The 24,232-nt window shown below is 47.0% G+C and overlaps 1 protein-coding gene and 1 long non-coding RNA gene across 7 annotated transcripts in view; one reads left to right on the top strand and one right to left on the bottom strand.

Annotated features, from left to right (window-relative positions):
- RABGAP1L (RAB GTPase activating protein 1 like) overlaps positions 1-24,232 on the top strand; it is a 690,515-nt gene that overhangs the window by 649,985 nt on the left and 16,298 nt on the right. For 4 of the 6 annotated variants that reach the window (XM_063939666.1, XM_063939667.1, XM_063939669.1 and 1 more), the window contains 2 exons: positions 8,892-8,984; positions 23,989-24,099. In XM_063939666.1, coding sequence (XP_063795736.1) covers positions 8,892-8,984; positions 23,989-24,099 — 204 coding nt within the window. Of the gene's footprint in view, positions 1-8,891; positions 8,985-18,349; positions 18,531-20,971; positions 21,250-23,988; positions 24,100-24,232 lie in introns of those variants that run through there. The other 2 variants (XM_063939668.1, XM_063939671.1) reach the window with 2 other exon arrangements.
- On the bottom strand, positions 16,309-19,930 carry LOC134957643 (uncharacterized). Its single transcript, XR_010186692.1, has 2 exons — positions 19,435-19,930; positions 16,309-18,495 (listed from the first exon to the last, which is right to left on the bottom strand). It is a non-coding gene; the product is annotated as an uncharacterized LOC134957643 (long non-coding RNA).

The following is a 24,232-nucleotide window of genomic DNA, read 5'->3' as shown; positions in this document are numbered from 1 at the left end:
ACACATGGATAGGGCTGGAGTCTGTGCAGTGATGGGGTAACATACGGATAGGGCTGGAGTCTGTGTGCAGTGATGATGGGGGAACACACGGATAGGGCTGGAGTCTGTGTGCAGTGATGATGGGGGGGACACGGATAGGGCTGGAGTCTGTGTGCAGTGATGATGGGGGAACATACAGATAGGGCTGGAGACTGTGTGCAGTGATGATGGAGGAACACACAGTTAGGGCTGGAGTCTGTGCAGTGATGGGGTAACATACGGATAGGGCTGGAGTCTGTGTGCAGTGATGATGGGGGAACACACGGATAGGGCTGGAGTCTGTGTGCAGTGATGATGGGGTAACACACGGATAGGGCTGGAGTCTGTGCAGTGATGATGGGGGAACACACGGATAGGGCTGGAGTCTGTGTGCAGTGATGATGGGGGAACACACGGATAGGGCTGGAGTCTGTGTGCAGTGATGATGGGGGGGGACATGGATAGGGCTGGAGTCTGTGTGCAGTGATGATAGGGGGACACATGGAAAGGGCTGGAGTCTGTGTGCAGTGATGATAGGGCTGGAGTCTGTGTGCAGTGATGATGGGGGAACACACGGATAGGGCTGGAGTCTGTGTGCAGTGATGATGGGGGGACACGGATAGGGCTGGAGTCTGTGTGCAGTGATGATGGGGGAACACACGGATAGGGCTGGAGTCTGTGTGCAGTGATGATGGGGGGACACATGGATAGGGCTGGAGTCTGTGTGCAGTGATGATAGGGGGACACATGGAAAGGGCTGGAGTCTGTGTGCAGTGATGATGGGGGAACACACGGATAGGGCTGGAGTCTGTGTGCAGTGATGATGGGGGGACACACGGATAGGGCTGGAGTCTGTGTGCAGTGATGATGGGGGAACACACGGATAGGGCTGGAGTCTGTGCAGTGATGATGGGGTAACACACGGATAGGGCTGGAGTCTGTGTGCAGTGATGATGGGGGGGACACAGATAGGGCTGGAGTCTGTGTGCAGTGATGATGGGGGAACATACAGATAGGGCTGGAGACTGTGTGCAGTGATGATGGAGGAACACACAGTTAGGGCTGGAGTCTGTGCAGTGATGGGGTAACATACGGATAGGGCTGGAGTCTGTGTGCAGTGATGATGGGGGGGACATGGATAGGGCTGGAGTCTGTGTGCAGTGATGATAGGGGGACACATGGATAGGGCTGGAGTCTGTGTGCAGTGATGATAGGGGAACACACGGATAGGGCTGGAGACTATGTGCAGTGATGATAGGGGAACACACGGATAGGGCTGGAGTCTGTGCAGTGATGATGGAGGAACACACGGATAGGGCTGGAGTCTGTGTGCAGTGATGATGGTGGAACATACAGATAGGGCTGGAGACTGTGTGCAGTGATGATGGAGGAACACACGGATAGGGCTGGAGTCTGTGTGCAGTGATGATGGTGGAACATACAGATAGGGCTGGAGACTTTGTGCAGTGATGATGGGGGAACCCACGGATAGGGCTGGAGTCTGTGGGGGTCATTCCGACCCGTTCACACGCAGCGGTTCTTCGCTGCGGTGCGAACTGCTCGGAACTTCGCTTGCGCGGCTCTCGCAATGCGCATGTGCTTCGTTGCCCAGTGACAGCCGTCGCCGGTCAACGACCAGAAGACAGAAGAAAGTGATCGCTAGCGCAATCGCAAGAAGATTGACAGCGGGGAGGCGTTCCGGGGCGGATATTCACCGTTTTCCGGGCGTGGAGATCCGAACGCAGGCGTGTCCAGGCGTTTGGAGGGCGGATGTCTGACGTCAATCCCGGGGACCTTCGTCGCTGGATCCGTCGCACAGGGTAAGTAACTCTTACCCTGGTCTTCTTTTGCAGGAAACGTTTTTTTAGCATATCAGGACTGCACAAGCGATCGCAACCCTGCTATGCTAAAATACACTCCCCCATAGGTGGCGTCAAGTTGATCGCACGAGCAGCAAAAAGTTGCTACGTGCAATCAACTCGGAATGACGGCCTGTGTGCAGTGATGATGGGGGAACACACGGATAGGGCTGGAGTCTGTGTGCAGTGATGATGGGGAAACACACGGATAGGGAGACAGGGTATGCTGATCATGGGGTTACGGGGGTCATTCCGAGTTGATTGCTCGCTGACGATTTTCGCAGTGCAGTGATCAGGTAAAAAAACCTGCGCATGTGTATGCACCGCAATGCGCACGCGCGTCATATGGGTACAAACAGCATCGTTGCAGTGCAATGCTTCTAGCGACAAATCCATTTGCACAGCCGATCGCAAGGAGATTGACAGGAAGAGGGCATTTATGGGTGTCAACTGACCGTTTTCTGGGAGTGGTAGGAAAAACGCAGGCGTGACCAGGCGTTTGCAGGACGGGTATCTGATGTCAATTCCGGGACCTCCGTCGCTAGGATCATCGCACAGGATAAGTAACTTCAGGGCTGATCTTGTTTTGCACAAAATGTTTTTGTACCGCTCTGCTGCACATGCGATCGCACTCTCGCAAAGAGAAAATACACTCCCCCGTGGGCGGCGACTATGCATGTGCACGGCTGCAAAAAGTAGCTAACGAGCAATCAACTCGGAATGAGGGCCAACATACATATAGGGCTGGAGTCTGTGTGCAGTGATGATGGGGGAACACACGGATAGGGAGACAGTGTATGCTGATCATGGGGGAACACACGGATAGGGCTGGAGTCTGTGTGCAGTGATGATGGGGGAATACATGGATAGGGAGACAGTGTATGCTGATTATGGGGTAACATACGGATAAGGCTGGAGTCGGTGTGCAGTGATGATGGGGGAACACAGAGATAGGGAGACAGTATGCTGATCATGGGGTAACATACGGATAGGGCTGGGGTCTGTGTGCAGTGATGATGGAGGAACACACGGATAGGGCTGGAGTCTGTGTGCAGTGATGATGGGGGAACACATGGATAGGGCTGGAGTCTGTGTGCAGCGATGATGGGGTAACGGATAGGGCTGGAATCTGTGTGCAGTGATGATGGGGGAACACAGATAGGGAGACAGTGTATGCTGATGATGGGGTAACATACGGATAGGGCTGGAGTCTGTGTGCAGTGATGATGGGGGAACACACAGTTAGGGCTGGAGTCTGTGTGCAGTGATAATGGGGGGGGGGACACGGATAGGGCTGGAGTCTGTGTGCAGTGATGATGGGGGAACACACAGATAGGGAGACAGTGTATGCTGATGATGGGGTAACATACGGATAGGGCTGGAGTCTGTGTAAAGTGATGATGGGGGAACACACAGATAGGGCTGGAGTCTGTGTGCAGTGATGGGGTAACATACGGATAGGGCTGGAGTCTGTGTGCAGTGATGATGGGGGAACACACGGATAGGGCTGGAGTCTGTGTGCAGTGATAATGGGGGAACACACGGATAGGGCTGGAGTCTGTGTGCTGTGATGATGGGGGGACACACGGATAGGGCTGGAGTCTGTGTGCAGTGATGATAGGGGGACACATGGATAGGGCTGGAGTCTGTGTGCAGTGATGATGGGGGAACACACGAATAGGGCTGGAGTCTGTGTGCAGTGATGATGGGGGGAACACACGGATAGGGCTGGAGACAGTGTACGCTGATGATGGGGGAACATGCATTGTTACAATGGAGTTGGTATGAAGTAGCAGATCACTGCATAACGTAATAACATGGCGCGTCTTCTCCTATCGGTCCTTAGCTTTTGCCTTTTTTGACCCAGATTAGCGCCCGAGTCACCCATAGCAGCTGCATGCTGTGCATTGTCATTTTGTCCCATCATCGATGCCAGTATGGTACAGTGTGACTTAGCCGCAAAGCCCATGGCACCCCAAACAACCCCATCTGAGGATTGGTGTATGTGGACACGTGTATCTGAAAATATTTTCTGTGCCAGACTTGCTTCAGTACAGGTCAGTCGTAGATTGCTGAGGGGCAAACGCTGCTGAGCCGTTATCTGGCATAAATAACTTTCTGAGGACCGAATGAAAGCAGAATCAACAGATTGCCATCGATATATCATTCCATGACTCTTTCTGCTAGATGACACATATTCTGTAATGCGAGGGCAGGTTATTAATCTGCTTACTGTGAGATTTGTCTCGCTGACCTCCCTGGATATTTTAGTCTCAATTAAGCTTTTCTGTCCGTATAGTTCATCCTTTCATTAAGAAGGAATGTGCAAGCTGTCACAAGACTGACTCTGCCTGCTGGATGGAGGCCCCAGCTAGAGTTGGACTAATTAATGCTCCGCATCAGATGGCTAACAGTGTGGCGGTGTGTGGCCGTGTTTGGCAGGATCTCAGGATCTGTAGGAGAACAAAAAAACCCTTTACTAGCGGCAGAGTTCTAATCCTAATTCCAGTTGCAACAAAAGATAGGTACACACTATACAATTAATCTAGCTGGTTGGAATGAAAATCTGGTAATGGATGAGAGCAAATGACAATTTACCATTTGCTCCCAAACACTGGAAAACTAACAAAACCTGTCGTTCATACAAATTGGTTAAACACAAATTTAACCAACTTGGATGAACGACTGTTTTTGTCCATTTTGCAGTTTTTGGGAGCAAATGGTCAATTTCCATTTGCTCTCATCCATTACCAAATTTTCATTCCAACCAGCTAAATCTGGCAGATTATCTGCCGGATAATTGCATAGTGTATAACCTAAGCAAAGACTGCCCCATATACAGTGCCTTGCTAAAGTATTCACAACCTGGAATTAAAATGGATTGTTTGAAGGTTTGCATCATTTCATTCACAGAACATGGCTACAACTTTGAAGATGTTATTTTTTATTGTGAAGCAAACAACAAATAGGACAAAATAACAGAAAACTTCAGCATGCATAACTATTCACCCCCATAAAGTCAGTACTTTGTAGAGGCACCTTTTGTGGCAATTACAGCTGCAAGTCGCTCTGGATAAGTCTCTATGAGCTTGCCACATCTTGCCACTGGGATTTTTGCCCATTCCTCAAGGCAAAACCGCTCCAGTTCCTTCATGTTGGATGGTTTCTGCTTGTGAACAGCGATCTTCAAGTCTGACCACAGATTCTCAGTTGGATTGAGATCTGGGCTTTGATTAGGCCATTCCAACACATTTAAATGTTTCCACTTAAACCACTTGAGTGTTTCTTTAGCAGTATGCTTCGGGTCACTGTCCTGCTGGAAGGTGAACCTCCGTCCCAGTCTCAAATCACAGGCAGACTGAAATAGGTTTTGCTCAATAATATCCCTATATTTAGCACTATCCATCTTTCCCTCGACTCGAAACAGTTTCCCAGTCCCTGCTGCTGAAAAACATCCCCACAGCATGATGCTGCCACCACCATGTTTCACTGTGGGGATGGTGTTCTTGGGGTGATGGGATGTGTTGGGTTTGCGCCATACATAGCTTTTTCCTTGGTGGCTGAAAAGTTCAATTTTAGTCTCATCTGACCAAAGCACCTTCCTCCATACATTTGGGGAGTCATCCACATGCCTCTAGGGAAACTCAAAACGTGCCTTCTTATTTTTAACACTAAGTAATGGCTTTTTTCTGGCCACTCTTCCATAAAGCCCAGCTCTATGGAGTGTACGGCTTATTGTGGTCACATGCGCAGATACACCAGTCTCTGCTGTGGAACTCTGCAGCCCCTTCAGGGTTACCTTTGGTCTCTATGCTGCCTCTCTGATTAATGCCCTCCTTGCCTGTTCTGTGAGTTTTGGTGGCTGGCCCTCTCTTGGCAGGTTTGTTGTGGTATCATGTTCATTCCATTTGTAGATGATGAATTTGATGGTGCTCCAGGGGATCATCAAAGATTTGGATATTTTTTTATAACCCAACCCTGACTTGTACTTCTCAACAACTTTGTCCCTGACTTGTTTGGAGAGCTCCTTGGTCTTCATGGTGTGATGCCTCTTGCTTAGTGGTGTTGCAGCCTCTGGGGCCCCTCAAAAAAGGTGCGTTTATACTGCCAGATCATGTGACACTTAGACTGCACACAGGTGGACTTCATTTCACTAATTATGTAACTTCTGAAGTTAATTGGTTACACCAGAACTTTTGAGGGGCTTCATAGCAAAGGGGGTGAATACATATGCACATGCCAATTTTCTGATTTTTATTTATAAAAATTATTTTTTATATAAATGTTTCTCATTTCACTTCACCAACTTACACTATTTTGTGCAGATCTATCACATAAAATTCAGATAAAAAAAATAATTAAATTACAGGTTGTAATGTAACAAAATAGGTAAAAATCCAATGGGGGTGAATACTTCAGCAAAGCACTGTAAGTCGTTTACACTTTCACATAGCGATGGCGCATGCAGGATATGTGTGTTAGCAACTTGTACGCATATTGAAATAGATATAGGATCCAGTGGCGGACTTTACCTAGGGGCTGCAGCCATGTTCCTGGCGTAGACTGTGGCACAGTGCCAGTCAGCTCGGGAATGCACCCGCTAGAGGGGGGGGGGGGGGACACACAGAGACTGCAAGTTGGCCCCCACCTCTGCTAAACTAGCCCTAGGCATAATATATACAGGGACATTGGGTATAAATATACAGTACAAGATGTGTGCACAATGGCCTAGAGACAGCACATTACAGGAGGTGTACACAAGGTCTGTGCACTCTCTAAGAGCTGTACAGTTTGGCACAGGGATGGTGATTACACCGGTCTGTGTTCTTATGGCAATTTGCTCTGTTCTTACATTAACAATTCCATTACTGTACAGGAAGTGTAAATAAGCACATAACGTCTGTGTACTTTACAAGAGGTCTACAAATGGACAGAAAGACCATCTACAAATGGACAGAAAGACTAAATACACATAGGGAAGTAATACATACAGAGTTTGTATGCACATATGTTACAAGTCGTGTACAAGAGCTGCATTTAGACCCTATACACTGTTCTAGAGGTATAAATGTGGGGTCCATGACTACAACAGCTGCACATGTACTTTACATTAAGCCTTTCTGCAATTAGTGGTAACTATGATATGAACAACACTCACGCTCCCTTCTCGCCACAGTTCCACATAAGACACGCAGGCACAGTAGGTGGAGGAAATGACATGAGTTGTGGTGGGAACCTGGGGGGTTGTACTGAAGGTGTGAGTTAAAGGCATACTGAAAAAGCCTGTCAGGGAGATTGTGAAAGTAACACCTATCGGTGCAGGCGTGTACCGCTACATCTGAGAGGCGTGTCATAAATATGACTTGCATCCAAATGTAAATGAGTCCCAGAGTTAGTAAGATCTACTTGTTGAAGAAAAGACATTGATATTTTACAGGATTTGTTCGTGTATTGTGTTTTACGAGAGGTTCTAGATACTGTTAAGTGGCCAAGAGAAACCTTATTTAAAATGGTTGTAGCCATAGGGATCATTGAGCCTTATAACCAATACAAGGAGATGGCGCTGATGATCCCATGTTGAATGTATATATCTCTAATTTCCCCAAGAATGTAACAGCTATATAATGGGGGTGTGGTATGTTAGATAGACTAGACTTTTTTAGGTTGACAGTGTCTAGGTCGACCACTATTGGTCAACAGTAAGTAGGTCACCATGGTTTCTAGGTCGACAGGGACTCTAGGTAGACATGACAAAAGATCGACATGAGTTGTTGTTTTTTTTCACTTTTTTGGGTGTCGTTTTCTCCGTACAATGACGGGAAACCCCAATTAGTGCGCAATGTCCCCTCGCATGGCTCGCTTCGCTCGCCATGCTTTGGGCAATGTGCCTCGCTGTGCTCGGCACAGGCTGCAATTCCCAATTGTAGTCCACGTGGATCATAAAGTATGAAAAAGTTTTTAAAAAATGAAGGAAAAAATGTGAAAAACTCATGTCGACCTTTTGTCATGTCAACCTAGACACCTGCTTACTGTCGACCAATAGTGGTTGACCTAGACATTGTCGACCTAAAGACCGGAACCCATATAATGGGGGTAAGTAGCAATCAGGGAGATTGCAGGTCTATTCAGGGAGTCGGGGAGATTGCTATTATTTCAGGGAGTCTCCTGCAGAATGCGGGAGGGTAGGCAACTATAAAGGAAACTAGTACTGCAGCAGAGGTTCCCAAACTGTGTGCCTAGGCACCCTGGGGTGCCTCAGGACACTTGCAGGGGTGCCTTGGATTGGTGATCCAGGACCAATTTTAATTATTTATGATCAATGTAATAGGCAAAACCAGTGCTGGTGGCTGCCAATCATAAAATATGTGGCCAAACAGAAGCAATTCCTGTCCCACGCCATAAAATTAAACCTGAGGATAACGTATAAACACAATTTACTTCATTTAATATTTATTCTAAATCTCTCAATAAAAATTTTTGACCTAGGGTTGCCGTGAAAAAAATTCTGATACTCTAGAGCGCCGTGATTCAAAAAAGTTTGGGAACCGGTGTACTACAGTGTCGGTGTCGATGTGGTGATTAATGGAAGCAGTCATCAGGGTGCAGACTGCTGATTGCTGGTATCATGACCTTTCCCTCTGTTCTTTCTGGCCTGAATTTTTAATGCAGTGACTTGCAGGCTGGTAAATCCTGTACACTGGGCACTCCTCACATATCTGTAGTGTATTTCCTTGTAGGAGGCATATGCAGTGACAACAGTGGAAAAAGAGCTAGGACTGCAACGTGCCTGCAGCATTTTCTGGGTTTTGCAGTTGCTATGGCTAAAAGAGCAGGTGTACTGTACGGACAGGTGGTATTGTGTGCCATCTTGTGGTGAAATGATGTACTTCACATATGAATATTTATTTAGCCGCTAAAGCTTTTTATTGCTTGACTCTATATAGTCCATCTAGTGGTCAAATTGTAACATTGCTTATATCCAAGCATATTACTAATGTTTCCTCTACTCTTCAGGTGCCTACAAAGAAGTTGAAGAAATATGAGAGAGAATATCTGGCAATGAAAGAGAGTCAACTGCAAAAGGAAGACCCAATAGAGAGATACAAGGTAAATAAAAATAGGATATATGGGCTTTAAACTGCTTTGAGAATATTTTTTTTGGGTTATGGATGATTCTATTTGCATTACTCTGAAGCCTGTGGCTACTGCAAAACCTAGCTCAGCAGCTGTGCTAAGAGGTTTGGTTATCCAATCAGATTCCTACTGACTGTTTCTAGTACAAAAGCAAATGTGTGATTGGTTGCGGTACCTCTATTGCAGTTACTTATGCACCAGTTTGACTCAGACTTGCCTACTCTCCTGGATTCTGCGGGAGACACCCGGTTTCTCGGGTAGTCCCCCGTAGCCCTGGAAGAGTGGGCACCCCTCCCGCATTCTGCCCACTTACTAGGAAAGTGGGCAGAATGGGGAGCTAACCAGTGCTGAATCGAGGAGGGGGCGGGGCTTAACGGTGCGATTATATGCTAATCGCATCATTGAAGCCATGCCCATATGCAAATACCGCCCAATCGCGGTATTTGCTTGTGCCGTGGGCGTGGCCTGATAGCGTCATTGACCCGGCCCCGCCTCCGTTGCCGCCTACCTGCTTCTCCTCTCTGAGTATCTCCCGGAGAGGAGAGAAGAAAAGTAGGTATGTATGGTTTGAATAGATTTCTATAGCTACATTGCCCTATGTGAAATGATTGTAACAGAAAGACCGTGTATAACAAGCAATGTTCAGGAGGAATTTAGCTGTCGTGCGGATGGGCACGAGTGCTGTGCAGTCACGCATTACTTATCGCACATGTTGCATTCAAATGCAGTGGCGGATCCAGGGGTGGGCACTCGGGCCCGTGCCCCCCCCCCCCCCGGTCATTTGTGGCCTCTGTTCCCCGGCGCTGCACAGGGAGATGACGGGCGCCCGCTGAGATTGTGTTACCAGCGGGCGCCCGTCTCTCCTCACCGAAAGCCGGAGGCAGGAGCTCAGTACTGAGCTCCTGCCTCCGGCGCTGTCACTGTGCGGCGTGCGCTATGGGAGATCTCTCATAGTGCTGAGGAGAGGACGCCAGGAGGGGAGTACTGCAGCGGCCTGGAAGCGAGAACGGGGCTCGGTAAGTATGATTTAATTTTTTTCTTCCTTAGTGCAGCGGGGGCATCTACTGGGGGCAAACTACGGGGGGGGACATTATTACTGGGGGGCATAAACAAGGGGCATTACTACTGGGGGGGGGGGCATTACAACTGGGGGCATTATTACTGGGGGGCATTACTACTGGGGGGCATCTACTGGGGGCATTACTACTGGGGGGTCATCTATTGGGGGCATTACTACTGGGGGCAGCTACTGGGGGACATTTTTACTGGGGGGCATCTACTGGGGACATTACTACTGGGGGGGCATCAACAAGGGGCAGTACTACTGGGGGGTGCAAACTACTGGGGGCATTATTACTGGGGGGGCATCTACTGGGGGCATTACTACTGGGGGGTCATCTATTGGGGGCATTACTACTGGAGGCAGCTACTGGGGGGCATCTACTGGGGGCAAACTACGGGGGGACATTACTACTGGGGGGGCATCAACAAGGGGCATTACTACTGGGGGGCATTACAACTGGGGGCAAACTACTGGGTGCATTATTACTGGGGGGCATTACTACTGGGGGGTCATCTATTGGGGGCATTACTACTGGGGGCAGCTACTGGGGTACATTTTTACTGGGGGGCATCTACTGGGGGATATTATTACTGGGGGCATCTACTGGGTGTATTACAACTTGGGGCATTATTACTGGGGGCATAACTACTGGTGGGTCATCTATTGGGGGCAAACTCCTAAGGGGCATTACTACTGGGGGTAAACTACTGGAGGACATTATTATTGGGGGGCATCTACTGGGGGCAAACTACTGGGGGACATTATTACTGGGGGGCATCTACTGGGGGACATTATTACTGGGGGCCAACTACAAAGGGGCAAACTACAGGAGGGCATTACTACTGGCGGTGTAACTACAGGGGCATTACTACTGGCGGCGTAACTACAGGGGCATTACTACTTGGGGGGCTAAACTACAGGGGGGCCAAACTACTGGGGTATAACTACAGGGGCCAAACTACTGGGGGATAACTACAGGGGCCAAACTACTGGGGGCATTACTACTGGGGGCTAAACTACAAGGGGGGCATAACTACAGGGGCTAAACTACAATGGGGCAAACTACAGGGGGCATTACTACTGGTGGCTAAACTACAAGCAGGCAAACTGGTGGGGGCATTACCACTGGGAGGCTAAACTAAAGGGGGGGGGGGTAAACTACTGGGGTCATAACTGCAGGGGCATTACCACTGGGGGCATAACTACTAGGGCGCTAAATGACTGGGGGCATTACTACAGGCAACATTACTACTGGGGGCAAAACGGACATTGCATAAGGGGCACCACTACTATGGGGTCTATATAAGGGGCACTACCAGTACAGTGGACATTGCATAATGAGCGCTACAACTGTGGGCATTGTATAAGAAGCGCCACCTCACATGCACCAAAGCCGCACGCAAATGTACTTGCCCCTTCCATGGTGCCCCCTCTATCATTTTCTTCTGGATCCGCCCCTGCTCAAATGCATCAGGTTTAGCCACATAGAGCAGCTAAACGTGCAAGTGATTGGGCCCGCTGCCGAAATAGCAGTTTGGGTGTCCAAAAGCCTGACTACTGGATTATGCAGATTTCTGCTCGCCACCTCAGAAGGGTGCCAGTGGCATGTGCACCAATAGCTGAAACAATTAAATAGCTCTCGCCAGGCGCCAATAACTTAGAGGGGCACAAAAACAATTGAATCCCCACCCCCTACCCCCATAGAGAGGGACAGCTTAGCTTTTATTTGGAAGTGAGATGTGTCCAAAGATTTTTTTGGGTGGTCATTTTTTTGTTGTTTTTTTTATTAATTACATCATCCCGGTGTTTATGTTTTGACATGATAGCATATATACTGCTCATGTAAACACATAGAATACTATTGTACATACCTGCGATCCCATAACATATTTCTTTGTGGTATGTATGTTTTATGCAGTAGTGGGTCCACAGGACATAGCTTGGCACAGCTTATCCTCCTACTGCACTCTGATTGGTGGATGACCAGTTCCATCCACCAATCCTTGTGCTACTGTGGTCACACTCTGCTTGTCTATGCCGGAGGAGCAACATGGCCGCTCTGGGCAGATTCCTCAGACTCCTGCCTGCCAGACACAACTATATGGTGAGTAACCACAAGCAGCCTGCCCTGGCTGGGGGAATCTGTAACTGGCTATTACAACTAAAGGTGCATACGCACTTGGCGGTAAAATGAGCGACACTGCTCATTTTCAACCTTCCTGTGCAACGTCGCTCATTTTCTCGGCAAGTGTGTATGCGGCCGCCAGCCAGCGATGTGCGGCCCCGCGGGTCGTTAATGACCCTCGCTGTCGGACGTGCAGGCAGCTCAATCTGGACTATCATCCAAGAGCTGCCCGCACGGACCAGCAGCTGCATGACATCGCTAGGCAATATGAACGTCATATCGCTCAGTGTGTATGCCCGGCCGCCGACCGTCACCCGTCACGTCGCCTAGTGTGTACCCACCATTAGACTATACTTTACAGTGTGTGTTGCTTACAAGCAGTGGAGGCAGACATAATGTGAGATGAAACAGTATCCATGTGAATGCAGCCTATGAATTTACTGGGGTAAGACACAGAACCAGGTGCTAGGCACGTTGCTGGTCATGTCTTGTAATGATGATAGTGAATTAATAGACTGCATTCTTATAAATATTGGCTCAGCGCTCACTGGGTGCAGGTGACTGCACCTGTTCAGGAGGGAATACTAGTAAGAAGATTAATAGGCTAGACCAGGGTTTGCAGACTATTTTGCTCTGGGACCCCGTCTGAAAATAAAAATTATTACAGGACCCCAGCAAGTTGCCACAGTATGGCTGCCACATAAGTGTGGTCAGCAGACCTTGCATGCACAGAAGTGACATGACCCCTAATGTGATCACTTAATTTCTTACACATCGCACGGATGAGCTCCTTTCGGAGTCCCTGCCCTGCATGTGTTTTTTTTTAATACATTCATGCAAATGTTTGTGAAGGCTTTGGGGGTAGCAGGTGGAGACGGGTACAGGGGAGGAAGAGGCAGAAGGTGGCATTGGGTCATTAGAAGTGGAGAAGTGAGACTGTGGAGAAGATGCCTATGGCAACCAATCAGCTGCTCCGTACAATTGTATAGTATGCAAAGTATAAATGTTTCCTCAATACTGATTGGTTGCCATGGGCAACTTCTCCACTGGCTTACTTCTCCACACTTTTCACTGCTTCATGAATAGACCCCTAAGAGAGTCTTGCTCGCTGGCAGCTGGCTCCTCTGAGTCTGACTGCTGTTCTTCTGATGCTGGCTGTCAGCTTCTGCGGCAACTGAATGACAGGAGAGTCTGAGCACTGGGGTGGGGGCGGGACTGGAGAGGCTGAGTGGGGGCGGAGCTGCCTGATGTCTCCTCTCTTAGGATCTCTCAGCCATCATGCGAGTAGTAGGAAATAGCAGACAATTCCATCTTTATTTTGGGCTGCTCGGATCACTGGCTGAGAGATTCGAGGAGACCCCATGGTGTGTTGGTCGCAACGCTCTTTGAAGTCGCGACCTAGAGAGCCGCTGGGCTAGACAGATGCTGATGTGGAATATGTGGCCGCTTCATTAGTGAGTTCTAAGGCAGAAACTAACCTGTGCTTTGTGTATTGTCTTGGCATGTTTATCCAACGTGATAAGTACATCTGTGAATGATCTTGGTCATTGGATGGGTAGTATGGATTGTGTTATCTCTTTGTGGCCTGTCCAGTGTGTATGTCATGAGGAAATGCTTAACATCAGCATGTATAAGACATTCTATAGTTATCACACCAAGAGGATATTGAAAAAAGAGAAGACTGCGTATTCCTACATTTTTGATGAATGTCAAAGCAACACAATACTCATCTCAACGATATGCATTAGATAGTGAGGCCACCGGCTGTTTCAGTGATATAGCAGCACCTTTGTGAGGGGATGACAGACAGCTTTGCGTGTGTGTGCCTTGTCTATAGATAGGTATTACTGCCCTCACACACAATTGTATGCAGACATTAAGGCACCCTGATCGTTACGCGTTTCACTGAATCTTGACGTGAGAAGAAGTTGACACAAACACTGAGCCTGACGTATTTCTTCTCCTCCTAATACACAGAGACTCATTATTTGCTGAATTGAACAGATTGGATTAAGTCAATGAATGTGGCATGGGCACCTTGTAGCCAGTTCAGAGTCCTTCTATTATTCCTATTCCTCCATGCAGAAGCAGGGCTCTTATAAGCCAGAGCTACTGTTATGTCTTCTCACCTGTGAGATCTGCCGCAGATTGTCATTTTTGTCCAAGTCTGTGGACTTTATTGGCCATTTGAAAATCTGGTCTCCTGGCAAGTACTTGATAATTTTTGTTATCTTTAATGCACACTGAGTGAAAAATAATACTACATAATAATCAGATAATACGGAGATCTTAGTTGCGTATATCTGCAGATATGGGGTTAAGCCCACAGGCCAATCAGCAAGGCGTCTCCGTCACTGGGGGTCCCTAATACTAGGTATGGGTCCGGGGTGCAGGACCCAATCACATCGGCACAGGTCGGCTACCCCAGGTCAGCACACTGGTGAAAATTTAAGAAGGGTTAATAAGAAGCACATAAGTGCTATGTAGGTGGAGTGTGATTAAAATAATACAAAAATATATACAAAGTGATATGGAAAATTAGAAGTGTCAATAAAGTGTTAGGGTGTGCCGACCTGAAGCCGCCCAGCCATACCGACATAGGGGCCACTGCACACCCCACTCCCACCCCATAAATAATTACACATATGTCTGGGTCTGAATGCCCAGTGTAAGGCCACATGATAATGGCTCCTACAGCATCTGAGAGTGTGCTGACCTGGGGTAGCCGACCTGTGCCGACATTGATGGGGTCCTGCACCCCGGACCCATACCTAGTATTAGGGACCCCCAGTGACGGAGACGCCTTGCCGATCGGCCTGGGGGCTTAACCCTAAATCTGCATATATACGCAACTAAGATCTCCATATTATCTGATTATTGGCCCTCATTCCGAGTTGTTCGCTCGCAAGCTGCTTTTAGCAGCTTTGCACACGCTAAGCCGCCGCCTACTGGGAGTGAATCTTAGCTTATCAAAATTGCGAACGAAAGATTAGCAAAACTGCGAATAGACACTTCTTAGCAGTTTCTGAGTAGCTCCACACTTACTCGGCAACTGCGATCAGTTCAGTCAGTTTCGTTCCTGGTTTGACGTCACAAACACTCCCAGCGTTCGGCCAGACACTCCTCCGTTTCTCCAGCCACTCCCGCGTTTTTCCCAGAAACGGTAGCGTTTTTTCGCACACACCCATAAAACGGCCAGTTTCCGCCCAGAAACACCCACTTCCTGTCAATCACATTACGATCACCAGAACGAAGAAAAAACCTTGTAATACCGTGAGTAAAATACCTAACTGCATAGCAAATTTACTTGGCGCAGTCGCACTGCGGACATTGCGCATCCGCATTAGCGACTAATCGCTCCGTTGCGAGAAAAATATAACGAACGAACAACTCGGAATGACCCCCATTATGTAGTATTATTTTTCACTCAGTGTGTATTAGGGATAACAAAATGTGTTTGGACAGTTGTCTTGCTGATGCATCCAATTTCCGTTTGGCTTCTATTTCTTCACTGACTTTGGAATATTAACTTTCAAGAATTTATTGGTATTTACAGTATTTGCATCTACTGTGCTACTGGCCACCACACAACCACAAGCCATAATAGATGCTCCTCCTATTTATCGGTCGGTGCTGTCAAATTTCAAATTTGTCCAGTCCATGTGTCCCTTTTCTTGGCATTGCCAAAGTTCCATCAGTAGGTAACCATCTTGATCCAATTACATCAGATGGGGTCTTTTGTGATGAGGTCTTAGAGAAGTGTTTCTTCTGGCAAGTCTTCACACAGGCTACCTGTGGACATTACTGTGGTGTAAGCTAAACTTCCCCACAGGTCCTCACCAGCAATACGTGCTTCCATTCTACAGATCACAAACTCTATCTGAGAGGTTTCTGGGTCTTCCAGATCTTGCCAGGACTTCAGCAGTCTCCCTAACCTTCCATTGTTAAATGATGCTAAGCTCTGACAGTGAAGATGTTGAGCTGGCGGCATCTCTTTATAGCCTTACCCTGCTATGTCGCACTTCGCTGTCTTCACTTTCAATTCCTTAGCAGGTTGGAGGAACTCGTGGTGGTTGGAATTATATCTGCCCTACTTTAAAGCTTAATGAGTCAATGTTGGGGTTTTTTATTGTTGTTTTTTATGTTATTGAATCAAATAAACAAGTGTCCTAAATTCTGCACACAGCTATATGTTAAGATCAATATATGGCTGTAGATATATTAGGTTACTGGTATTGTAAATGTATTGGTAAATTAATCATTTTAAATATTACTCTATTAGCATTATGGATACAAAAAACATACAAAAACAAATTGTACAAATTCTCAAAATAAAACTTTTAAGGGCTGATAAAGAGTTGAACGCAATGTAATGCCCTGCATTGTGGGCACAGAACTAAATGTGTATATTCTGAAAGCAGGCGTATATTTGCTTCTGGGTGACTCTGCATGGCCCGTACTGCTTTCTGCACGCCGTCACTGCACGTCGCCTACACGAGAGTGTCCCATTACAGCCCAGTCCCGGCCATTCCAGTGACAAGTGGGGAGGCAGCAGAAAGGCGTGTCTCTGCACCGCTTGGTTTAAGAGCATACGCAGTGTGGAAATATTCAAGATTGTTGTCCGCAAGCAGGCTCAGCTCTGCAGTCTGACCACTAGTGATATTTGCACTAGCAAATATAGTCCTATGAATAGTTATTCAGAACATCACCCCTGCAGCATTATAACTGCACATAATGTAGCCGTAACTTCACCTGCACAGGAAATGTTCTGTTAAACCAGTGGTTCAGAAAATGTAATTTGCTCATATAAGGGAGGGATTAATCTAGACAAGGCATAAAACAAAGACAGAATTCACCCAGCACACTGCAGTGGGTCAGCAGTACATTCTACATGATAATGTAATGCAGAGGACTCGCGCACACTTGCAAATATACAGTATAAGCCACCCACCACGTCAAGGCGCATCTCCCCAGATGGTCTAGTTGTAGAACTATATTGGTGTATGTAGGAGTGCCTCCAGGTAAGTTGGCTCTCAGTTTAGAAATACATTAATAAATGACCCAATGAGGGGCTAATATTATGTAGTGTAGGACCACCTGAGCAGAGGCGTTTTGACACGTGGGTGGCTTATCATATATTCGCAGAGTTGCAAATGCAATTCTTTGCAATGCAAAAGCAGGAGGAAGTGCATACCACCTCCTTCCTGCATTTGTGATGCGATAGCATATGGTATGAACATTGCGATGGCAGGCTGAGTAAGACTGAGCTTACTCAGGCTTGCCATCACAGTGCTGCTTGCAAGGTCAAGGAAACTGCATCTGGGACACTGTTCTTGGTTTCGCCACTCCTGGAAAACAGGGTCGACACGCCGCCTGCTTTCCTTCGCCCCTCCCTCCGAACGCCTCTGCCTGTCAGTCAGGCAGAAGCGTTTGCATCCCTGCGAGGCGATAGCAGGACATGTTCTGCACATGTGCAGAACGGGTCCTGTGCATGCAGAGTTTCCCGACCATTGAGTAAACTGCGCTGGAGATCCCATTAATGATCCTTAGTAAATTAGGCCCTTAGTCCCCTAAGATGTCTGATGTAAGATGTATGTCTTTTGCAGATCCATTGCAGAGTGTAAACATACTCCACAAGGGGGTTTTTAACCTTCAGTCACTGTGCCATGGCTTCATTTACTTAGTAGGGACACAATGTGGGCTTTCTTCGGGCCGGCTGTTTATGGAATCCAGCATGACGGCGATTAGCTGTCCACCCATCCATGTCTAACACAAATCTTATAATTTTATTTCATTTGCTCAGATAAATTAAATGGATGTTATGCTCAGGCCTTTAATTAACGTGGCTTGAGAGTAATTCAGAATGATGAAATATACAGGCCCTCTGAGTATAAAGGCCTTTTGTTTTACTAGACTCTCTAAGAACAGATCTATACCTGTTCCCTGTGCCAGAAACAGAGGGACAATATATAGCAATGACAACGAAGCAGCGGCCATTTTGTGAGGTGAAGCAATAGTTACAATGATAGTTATTTAGTGACATTACTGAGGTACATTGTCATACATATTGGTTTAGCAGATAAAATGGCCGCTCCCATTGTTTCAGGGCAGCAAGTGGACTTAAAAAAGCTACTATCCATTTTCTTTCAGTTTGTTCTTGTAGACCAGACCTTCTCTGTCTTCGCTGTGTGACTGGGCACCTGAATGATCATGGTGATTCTAAGGAAAGCACACAGCAGCCTCTGGCAGAACCATCCGACACTGACGCCTCCATGGGTTCTAGGCATCTCATACTTCTGTATACATAAATAAAGTTTATTTTTGAGTTTAAGGTATTTTCCTTCTATTCTCTAATATCAATAGGTTGCTGTGCATTGTAAGTTATTTATATAGTAACAGTATATCCTTGAACACACATTGATGAACCGAAGCTTAAAGATTACATTGACAGTATGGGCCTATATACTCTGTATACAGACACGGGTGGTCTTCTGTATGCCGAATGTCGGGATCCCGGCACACAGTATACCGGCGCCGGAATCCCGACAACTATTCTCCCTCGTGGGGGGTCCACGACCCCCCTGGAGGGAGAATAAAATAGTGTGGCGCGCGAAGCGCACCACCGTGCCCGCAGCGTGGCGAGCGCAGCGAGCCCGCAAGGGGCTCCTTTGCGCTCGCCACGCTGTAGGTATGCCGGAGGTCGGGCTCCCGGCGCCGGTATGCTGGGCGCCGGGAGCCCGAGCACCGGCATACCGTACGACACCCTGCAGACACACATAATCACCTCACACCTGTGTATTAAGCTGTAGCCTTGTTCCTTTCTATGGGAATGGAGCTCCTTTGTGACTTGTAATATCCTTATAAATTATAGTAGAGGGAACATTACCAGTTACACCTTTGCCTGTTTTATATATTAAATTATAAAAGTAAAGGGGATAAAAAATAACAGCTGACAACTAAGTAACATAGCAGTAAGTAACCTTATGTAATGCACATACCCCCGCAACATTTTGCGAGCCGGCCAGAGGCCTCAGTGCCCAGACAGGTAGGAGACCTCTGTGTGCCTGCAGCCTCCACCTCAGTAGGTACGGGAGACAGGTTGGATTGGAGGATGACGTGTGTGTGTGTGGGGGGGGGGGGGAGGGTTATTTGCTTGACAAGTATTTATCGCAGTAAAGTAACATCATATTGGTTTTGGTTACTTGTCATTGACATTTAGTGCAGGTTACACTTACAGAGAAGGAGAGGTTTTCCTAAACACATCCCAGGGGTATGACATGAGCCCTCCATCATTATCTATCCACACAAACTCACTACAAAGGGCGGCGGAGATGGGAATTAGCAGCAGTCTCAGATTGACCACCGTGAACCCGGACTGGGGAAGTGGGACACTCCTGGATTTTTTCTTGAGAAGTGTGAACACGGGGAGGCTTAATGTTGCAGTCAGGCCTCGCTTCATGTATTTACCCTGCGGTGGTCTGGTTCTGACGGGATGTAGTCACCATCCCGGCGATCAGCATAGCGCCACCTGGATCCTGGCGGTCGGCATACCGGTGTTGGGATCCCTGCCAGCAGGGGGCCAAGGGCTATTCCCACTTGTGGGTTTCCATGACACCCATAGAGTGAAAATAAAACCTGTGGCGAGTGCAGCGAGCCCGCAGCGTGGTGAGCACAGCAAACCTGCAAGGGGCTTCGTTGCGCTTACCCCCTCCCCCGCCACCGGCCGGTATCCCGACCCCAACCCATTCTGATGATGCAAATCGCATCATAATAGCTAAACTTACCAGAAGGCAGATGCAGATCATCCATTGCTCCTCCCCCCCAGCAAAACCACAGATTCTTAGGACCCATACAAAACAGGACAGTAATATGTTTATACTGTATGTACTGTCCATTCAGCACAGTTACTTAATGTAGGTTCCTACTATAGGTTGGTGACAGAATAGCACATACAGGCATTTACGGCATCAGTGTGAATATTTTTCGCATAAGTAAACTCAGTAGTACAGACGGGTCTGCCAGCACAATAGGGTGAGATGTTTTCCTTTCTTCTGTCTGACACAATAATGGGAATGCGGGTTCTGTCGCTAAGCCGTATAAGTACTGTACTTTGTCATTTGTAATGTAAATATTAACAAAATATATATTTTCTGCCAAAACTGCTTCTGAGGACCATAGTGAAAATGCCCTCTACTTGTGAGCGTACACAGTGTCATGGCGCTAGAGGTGGTTGGCAGCCGGTGTCCAGATTTTACCTCAGAGTTTGCACACTGTCCGCCGGCACAAGGAGATTAGATTGTTAGCATCACGCCTCACATGAATGTACCACAGCACAGTGTAAAATGCTTTATTGTGCTTTTAAAGTCTTTGTTTAAGCATAAATAGGATTACAGGTGTTTTTTATTGTTGTAAAACAGAGATTGTCACAGGGACAATTATTTTAAAGTTTACTCACAACCAACAAAGACAGGATTATACAATGTGATTTTATGGAAATGCTGGAAACCCATATACCGCAATTTAAGGTGCACATACATGCAGCAGTCCAAGGGCTGTGGGGACAAACGGATGTCAGTCGGGATCGGCAGGAAATGTGGCGGCTAAGAACGGTATGATAGTAAGTTACTTATAAAGAAAAATGTGTAGGCACAGTTTTCTTTCACTAAAATATATATATATATATATATAAAATTATATTATTTTCTTTATCCGGGCGTGTGTCAAGATACATACCTGACTACTTTGTATTTGGAAAACATCCCAATAAAAATAATCTATGCCTACAACGGTGAGTACTGGGAGTACTCGGGAAAATACTCCTGGTGGTAGCACCCCCTGTGTTATCTCCCGGGACAGCTGTGGGTTCCTCTATTCAGCCTGCAATGAGTTATCAGTAGCTCAAGGAGGAAGTCGCAGAGGCAGCCAGGCAGCCACCTCCCTGTGTCCAGCCCCAGAGACATTTCCCTCTGTCACTTCTCCACACATGTCTCTCTTCATTCTGGTTTTGGTGTCTCATTAGGCAGCACATGTCCTGTCAGCCAGCCCAGGAGGTAAGTCCCCTCCAATGCTTGTGTGGAGTATCTGCAGCAATCAGCAGCTTACACTGTGTCTGCTTGGCAATCCGGGAGAAGTGCATTGTGAGAGTAGTGAGGTGTGATAGTATTTGTGTCTGTGCATCACTGTTGGCTAATTGTGCAATACGCTTCAGGGCACAACCAGTAATTGGCATGTGGAAATTTGGGGGATGCAATGTGTAGCTTTCAGCGCTCTGTAACTTTGTCTATTAAATATATTTATAATAAAAGAATATAGTAGTGTTTGCATGTAAGGGAGTACATAACTAACTTGAATACAGATGTACAGACCTAGATCTCATTCACATAAATATATTGGGTGTCTTGTAGTGTCTTCACCAAGACCGTACCTACAGTATGTAGGTATGCCATTTCCATCTATCCTAACTGCACATAAAACTATCAAGGGCACAAGTGTTTTATACGTTACAACTATTGAGCCCTTCCGATCACCTTACACTGGAAATAATGTGTATACAGTATATCACACTTTCTACACAGATGGGTCACTGGGGAATATATTTGTAGATTGTGTATATTTTGTTACAATTCCTTGTGTCATTGCTGAGGTTCATCCACAGTGTGTAAAGTGTAAATAGCTTTGTGCGTGCATATATGCAGCCGTCAGAGAGCCGATCTGTCCGCACACACAGGTGTATGCTGTAGCTCTGAGAACAGCCTGTGACTGTGTTTGGACAGTGTTTGTACTTTGCGTTGCTGTGAATCTGATACAAGTAACGTCAGTATTTATCTAATGTTTCTGGCTGTACATTATAGCCTCATATTAGGGTGAGATTATTGGGCTCAATCTATCATTAAGGTATAAACAGAAGAAAATCATGTAGCATTCAGGAAGCACCTACCAGTCAGACCAGTATATGAGAGACGCTGCACCCTAGCAGCCGCACAAAGGAGTGGTGTAAGGTGAGGCTGTAATACATTGTACAATAAATGTAGCACAAATGAATATATTACAAACACACAACCTGCTGCCTTCAGGACACCATTCCATCATATCTGGCCTGTAATGCCACAGTTCTGCTGCAGCCGTTCTTTATGTGCAGCAATAGAAAAATTACTTCACAGAAAGAGTAGTGGACAAGTGGAATAGCCTCCCATCAGAGGTGGTAGAGGCTAAGACAGTAGAGCAATTTGAGCATGCATGGGATAGACATAGGGATATCATTACAAAGAAATAAGGATCAAATAAGGTTTGAGGTAAAAAAGAAGCAGACTAGATATAGCTAGGCCAAGTGGTTCTCATCTGCCGTCACATTCTATGTTTCTGTAATATAGGAGTAGAATTACTGCTCCTACCACCCCAATACTATCACTTGCCGCACTTATACTGGTCTATGTGGGCGCTGCTATACTTAGTTCTGACTTGTGAGACCATAACAAAGCTGTAGTTTGGGATTTATATAAAAATCTAGAAGTGCAGGTTAGTGATCTCCAGTGATAGTAATGTATATATCATAATGACTCTTCTCCCGGAGTGGTGCCCCTAGATGGCCTTTCCCAGCTCAGGTATGAGACCAGCTTCTGACCACCCTAATCAGCCCTCATTATGCCAGAGTCAGTGCGGCTTGTAGGCCCAAACATCCTCTTCTGGCCGAATTCCCTAAGTAAATGAGTCGCCAACTTTGAAATGAATTCCGCAGCCAAGTGTCCATGTTCCTGACTTGTCAGTAGTCTATAATGCCTTTGGACCATGTCCCAGTGTCTGTAAATGCAGATAACGAAGTGGAGACTGTAAGGAACAGTATAAAATAAGAAAGCAGTCTATAGCATCACTGATTCCCATTACTGGCCCTGCTGTGTTGTGATCATTTGTAATGTTGTGTTTACTTCTTGTAAATCCTGAGCATAACTGTGTATCACTAATGCTGCAACAACTGTTTCCTGCACAGCACAAGTCAGGAAATAGCTTAGCCTTGTATCACAGTCAGTCTGTGCCAGCAACGTCTTCAGTAGCAGGTAGCAGCAGCGCAGGCTAAGGTCCTGCACTGGTCACATAAGGACTCTGTAAGCATGACCCTATGTGATAAGGTGGCTCGGTAACCGCAGAGAATGATTTGTAGCTCATTGCCTTGATCTAGTGCAGATCCTGCCCGCAGAGTGCAGCAAATACTTGGAAATATCCAGGGAGAGGAGTCTTATGATCTGGAAGAGAAATATGTGAGTTTGGAGAAGCTGCTGTGTTGGGTCGTGTGATTTCACGTCTGTGTCTGTTCTAAACACAAAGTACCCCGGACAGGTTGCTGCTTGATGCTTGTGAAATCCTCCCCGACTTGTTGCTTTCTCCTGCCTGGTCTTGCGGTGTATTAAACACGATGCTGCAGGACCAGCTCCAGTCCAGCGTATGTATGCAGCTTTGCCAGCTTTCATAATGTCCACTCCATGCCCAGGCTCCTGCCAGTTCTCCAGGACCACTGACTGCCCAGGCCTCACTCTACACCGTTCAGCTCCTGTTACATCTCTCATTGTCCCCTGTATGTGGCCTGATCAGGAGGATATGGGCGATGTAGCCACACAGCTATGGTGTAACACAATTATATTAGTAGAGAGACATAAACCTGAGAGGACTGGTCGCAAAAGTACTGGCTGAGTGGATTTTATAATTCTGCTTTATTGTGTCATTCTTTTACCACATGCATTTATTGATATGCTTATGTTTCTTTGTGAGTATTAAGTATACACATTGTTCTCCCACAGCGAGAGAACCGGAGGCTGCAGGAGACCAGCATGAGACTGGAGCAGGAAAACGATGACCTGGCCCATGAACTGGTCACCAGTAAGATTGCTCTCCGCAATGATTTGGACCAGGTGAGGCACTGCTGTGTAAATAGTAAGCCCACACCTTCTAGAGTGTGAGCTCTGTGCTCCTATCAGACACACACTCCATCATAGAGCACCATTAATGTTGGTGGTCACATCACAGGTGACCTCTCATAGATCA

This window comes from Pseudophryne corroboree, chromosome 9 (assembly GCF_028390025.1).
Source record: "Pseudophryne corroboree isolate aPseCor3 chromosome 9, aPseCor3.hap2, whole genome shotgun sequence".
Lineage (NCBI taxonomy): Eukaryota > Metazoa > Chordata > Amphibia > Anura > Myobatrachidae > Pseudophryne > Pseudophryne corroboree.
This window is presented reverse-complemented; position numbering and strand designations above follow the sequence as displayed.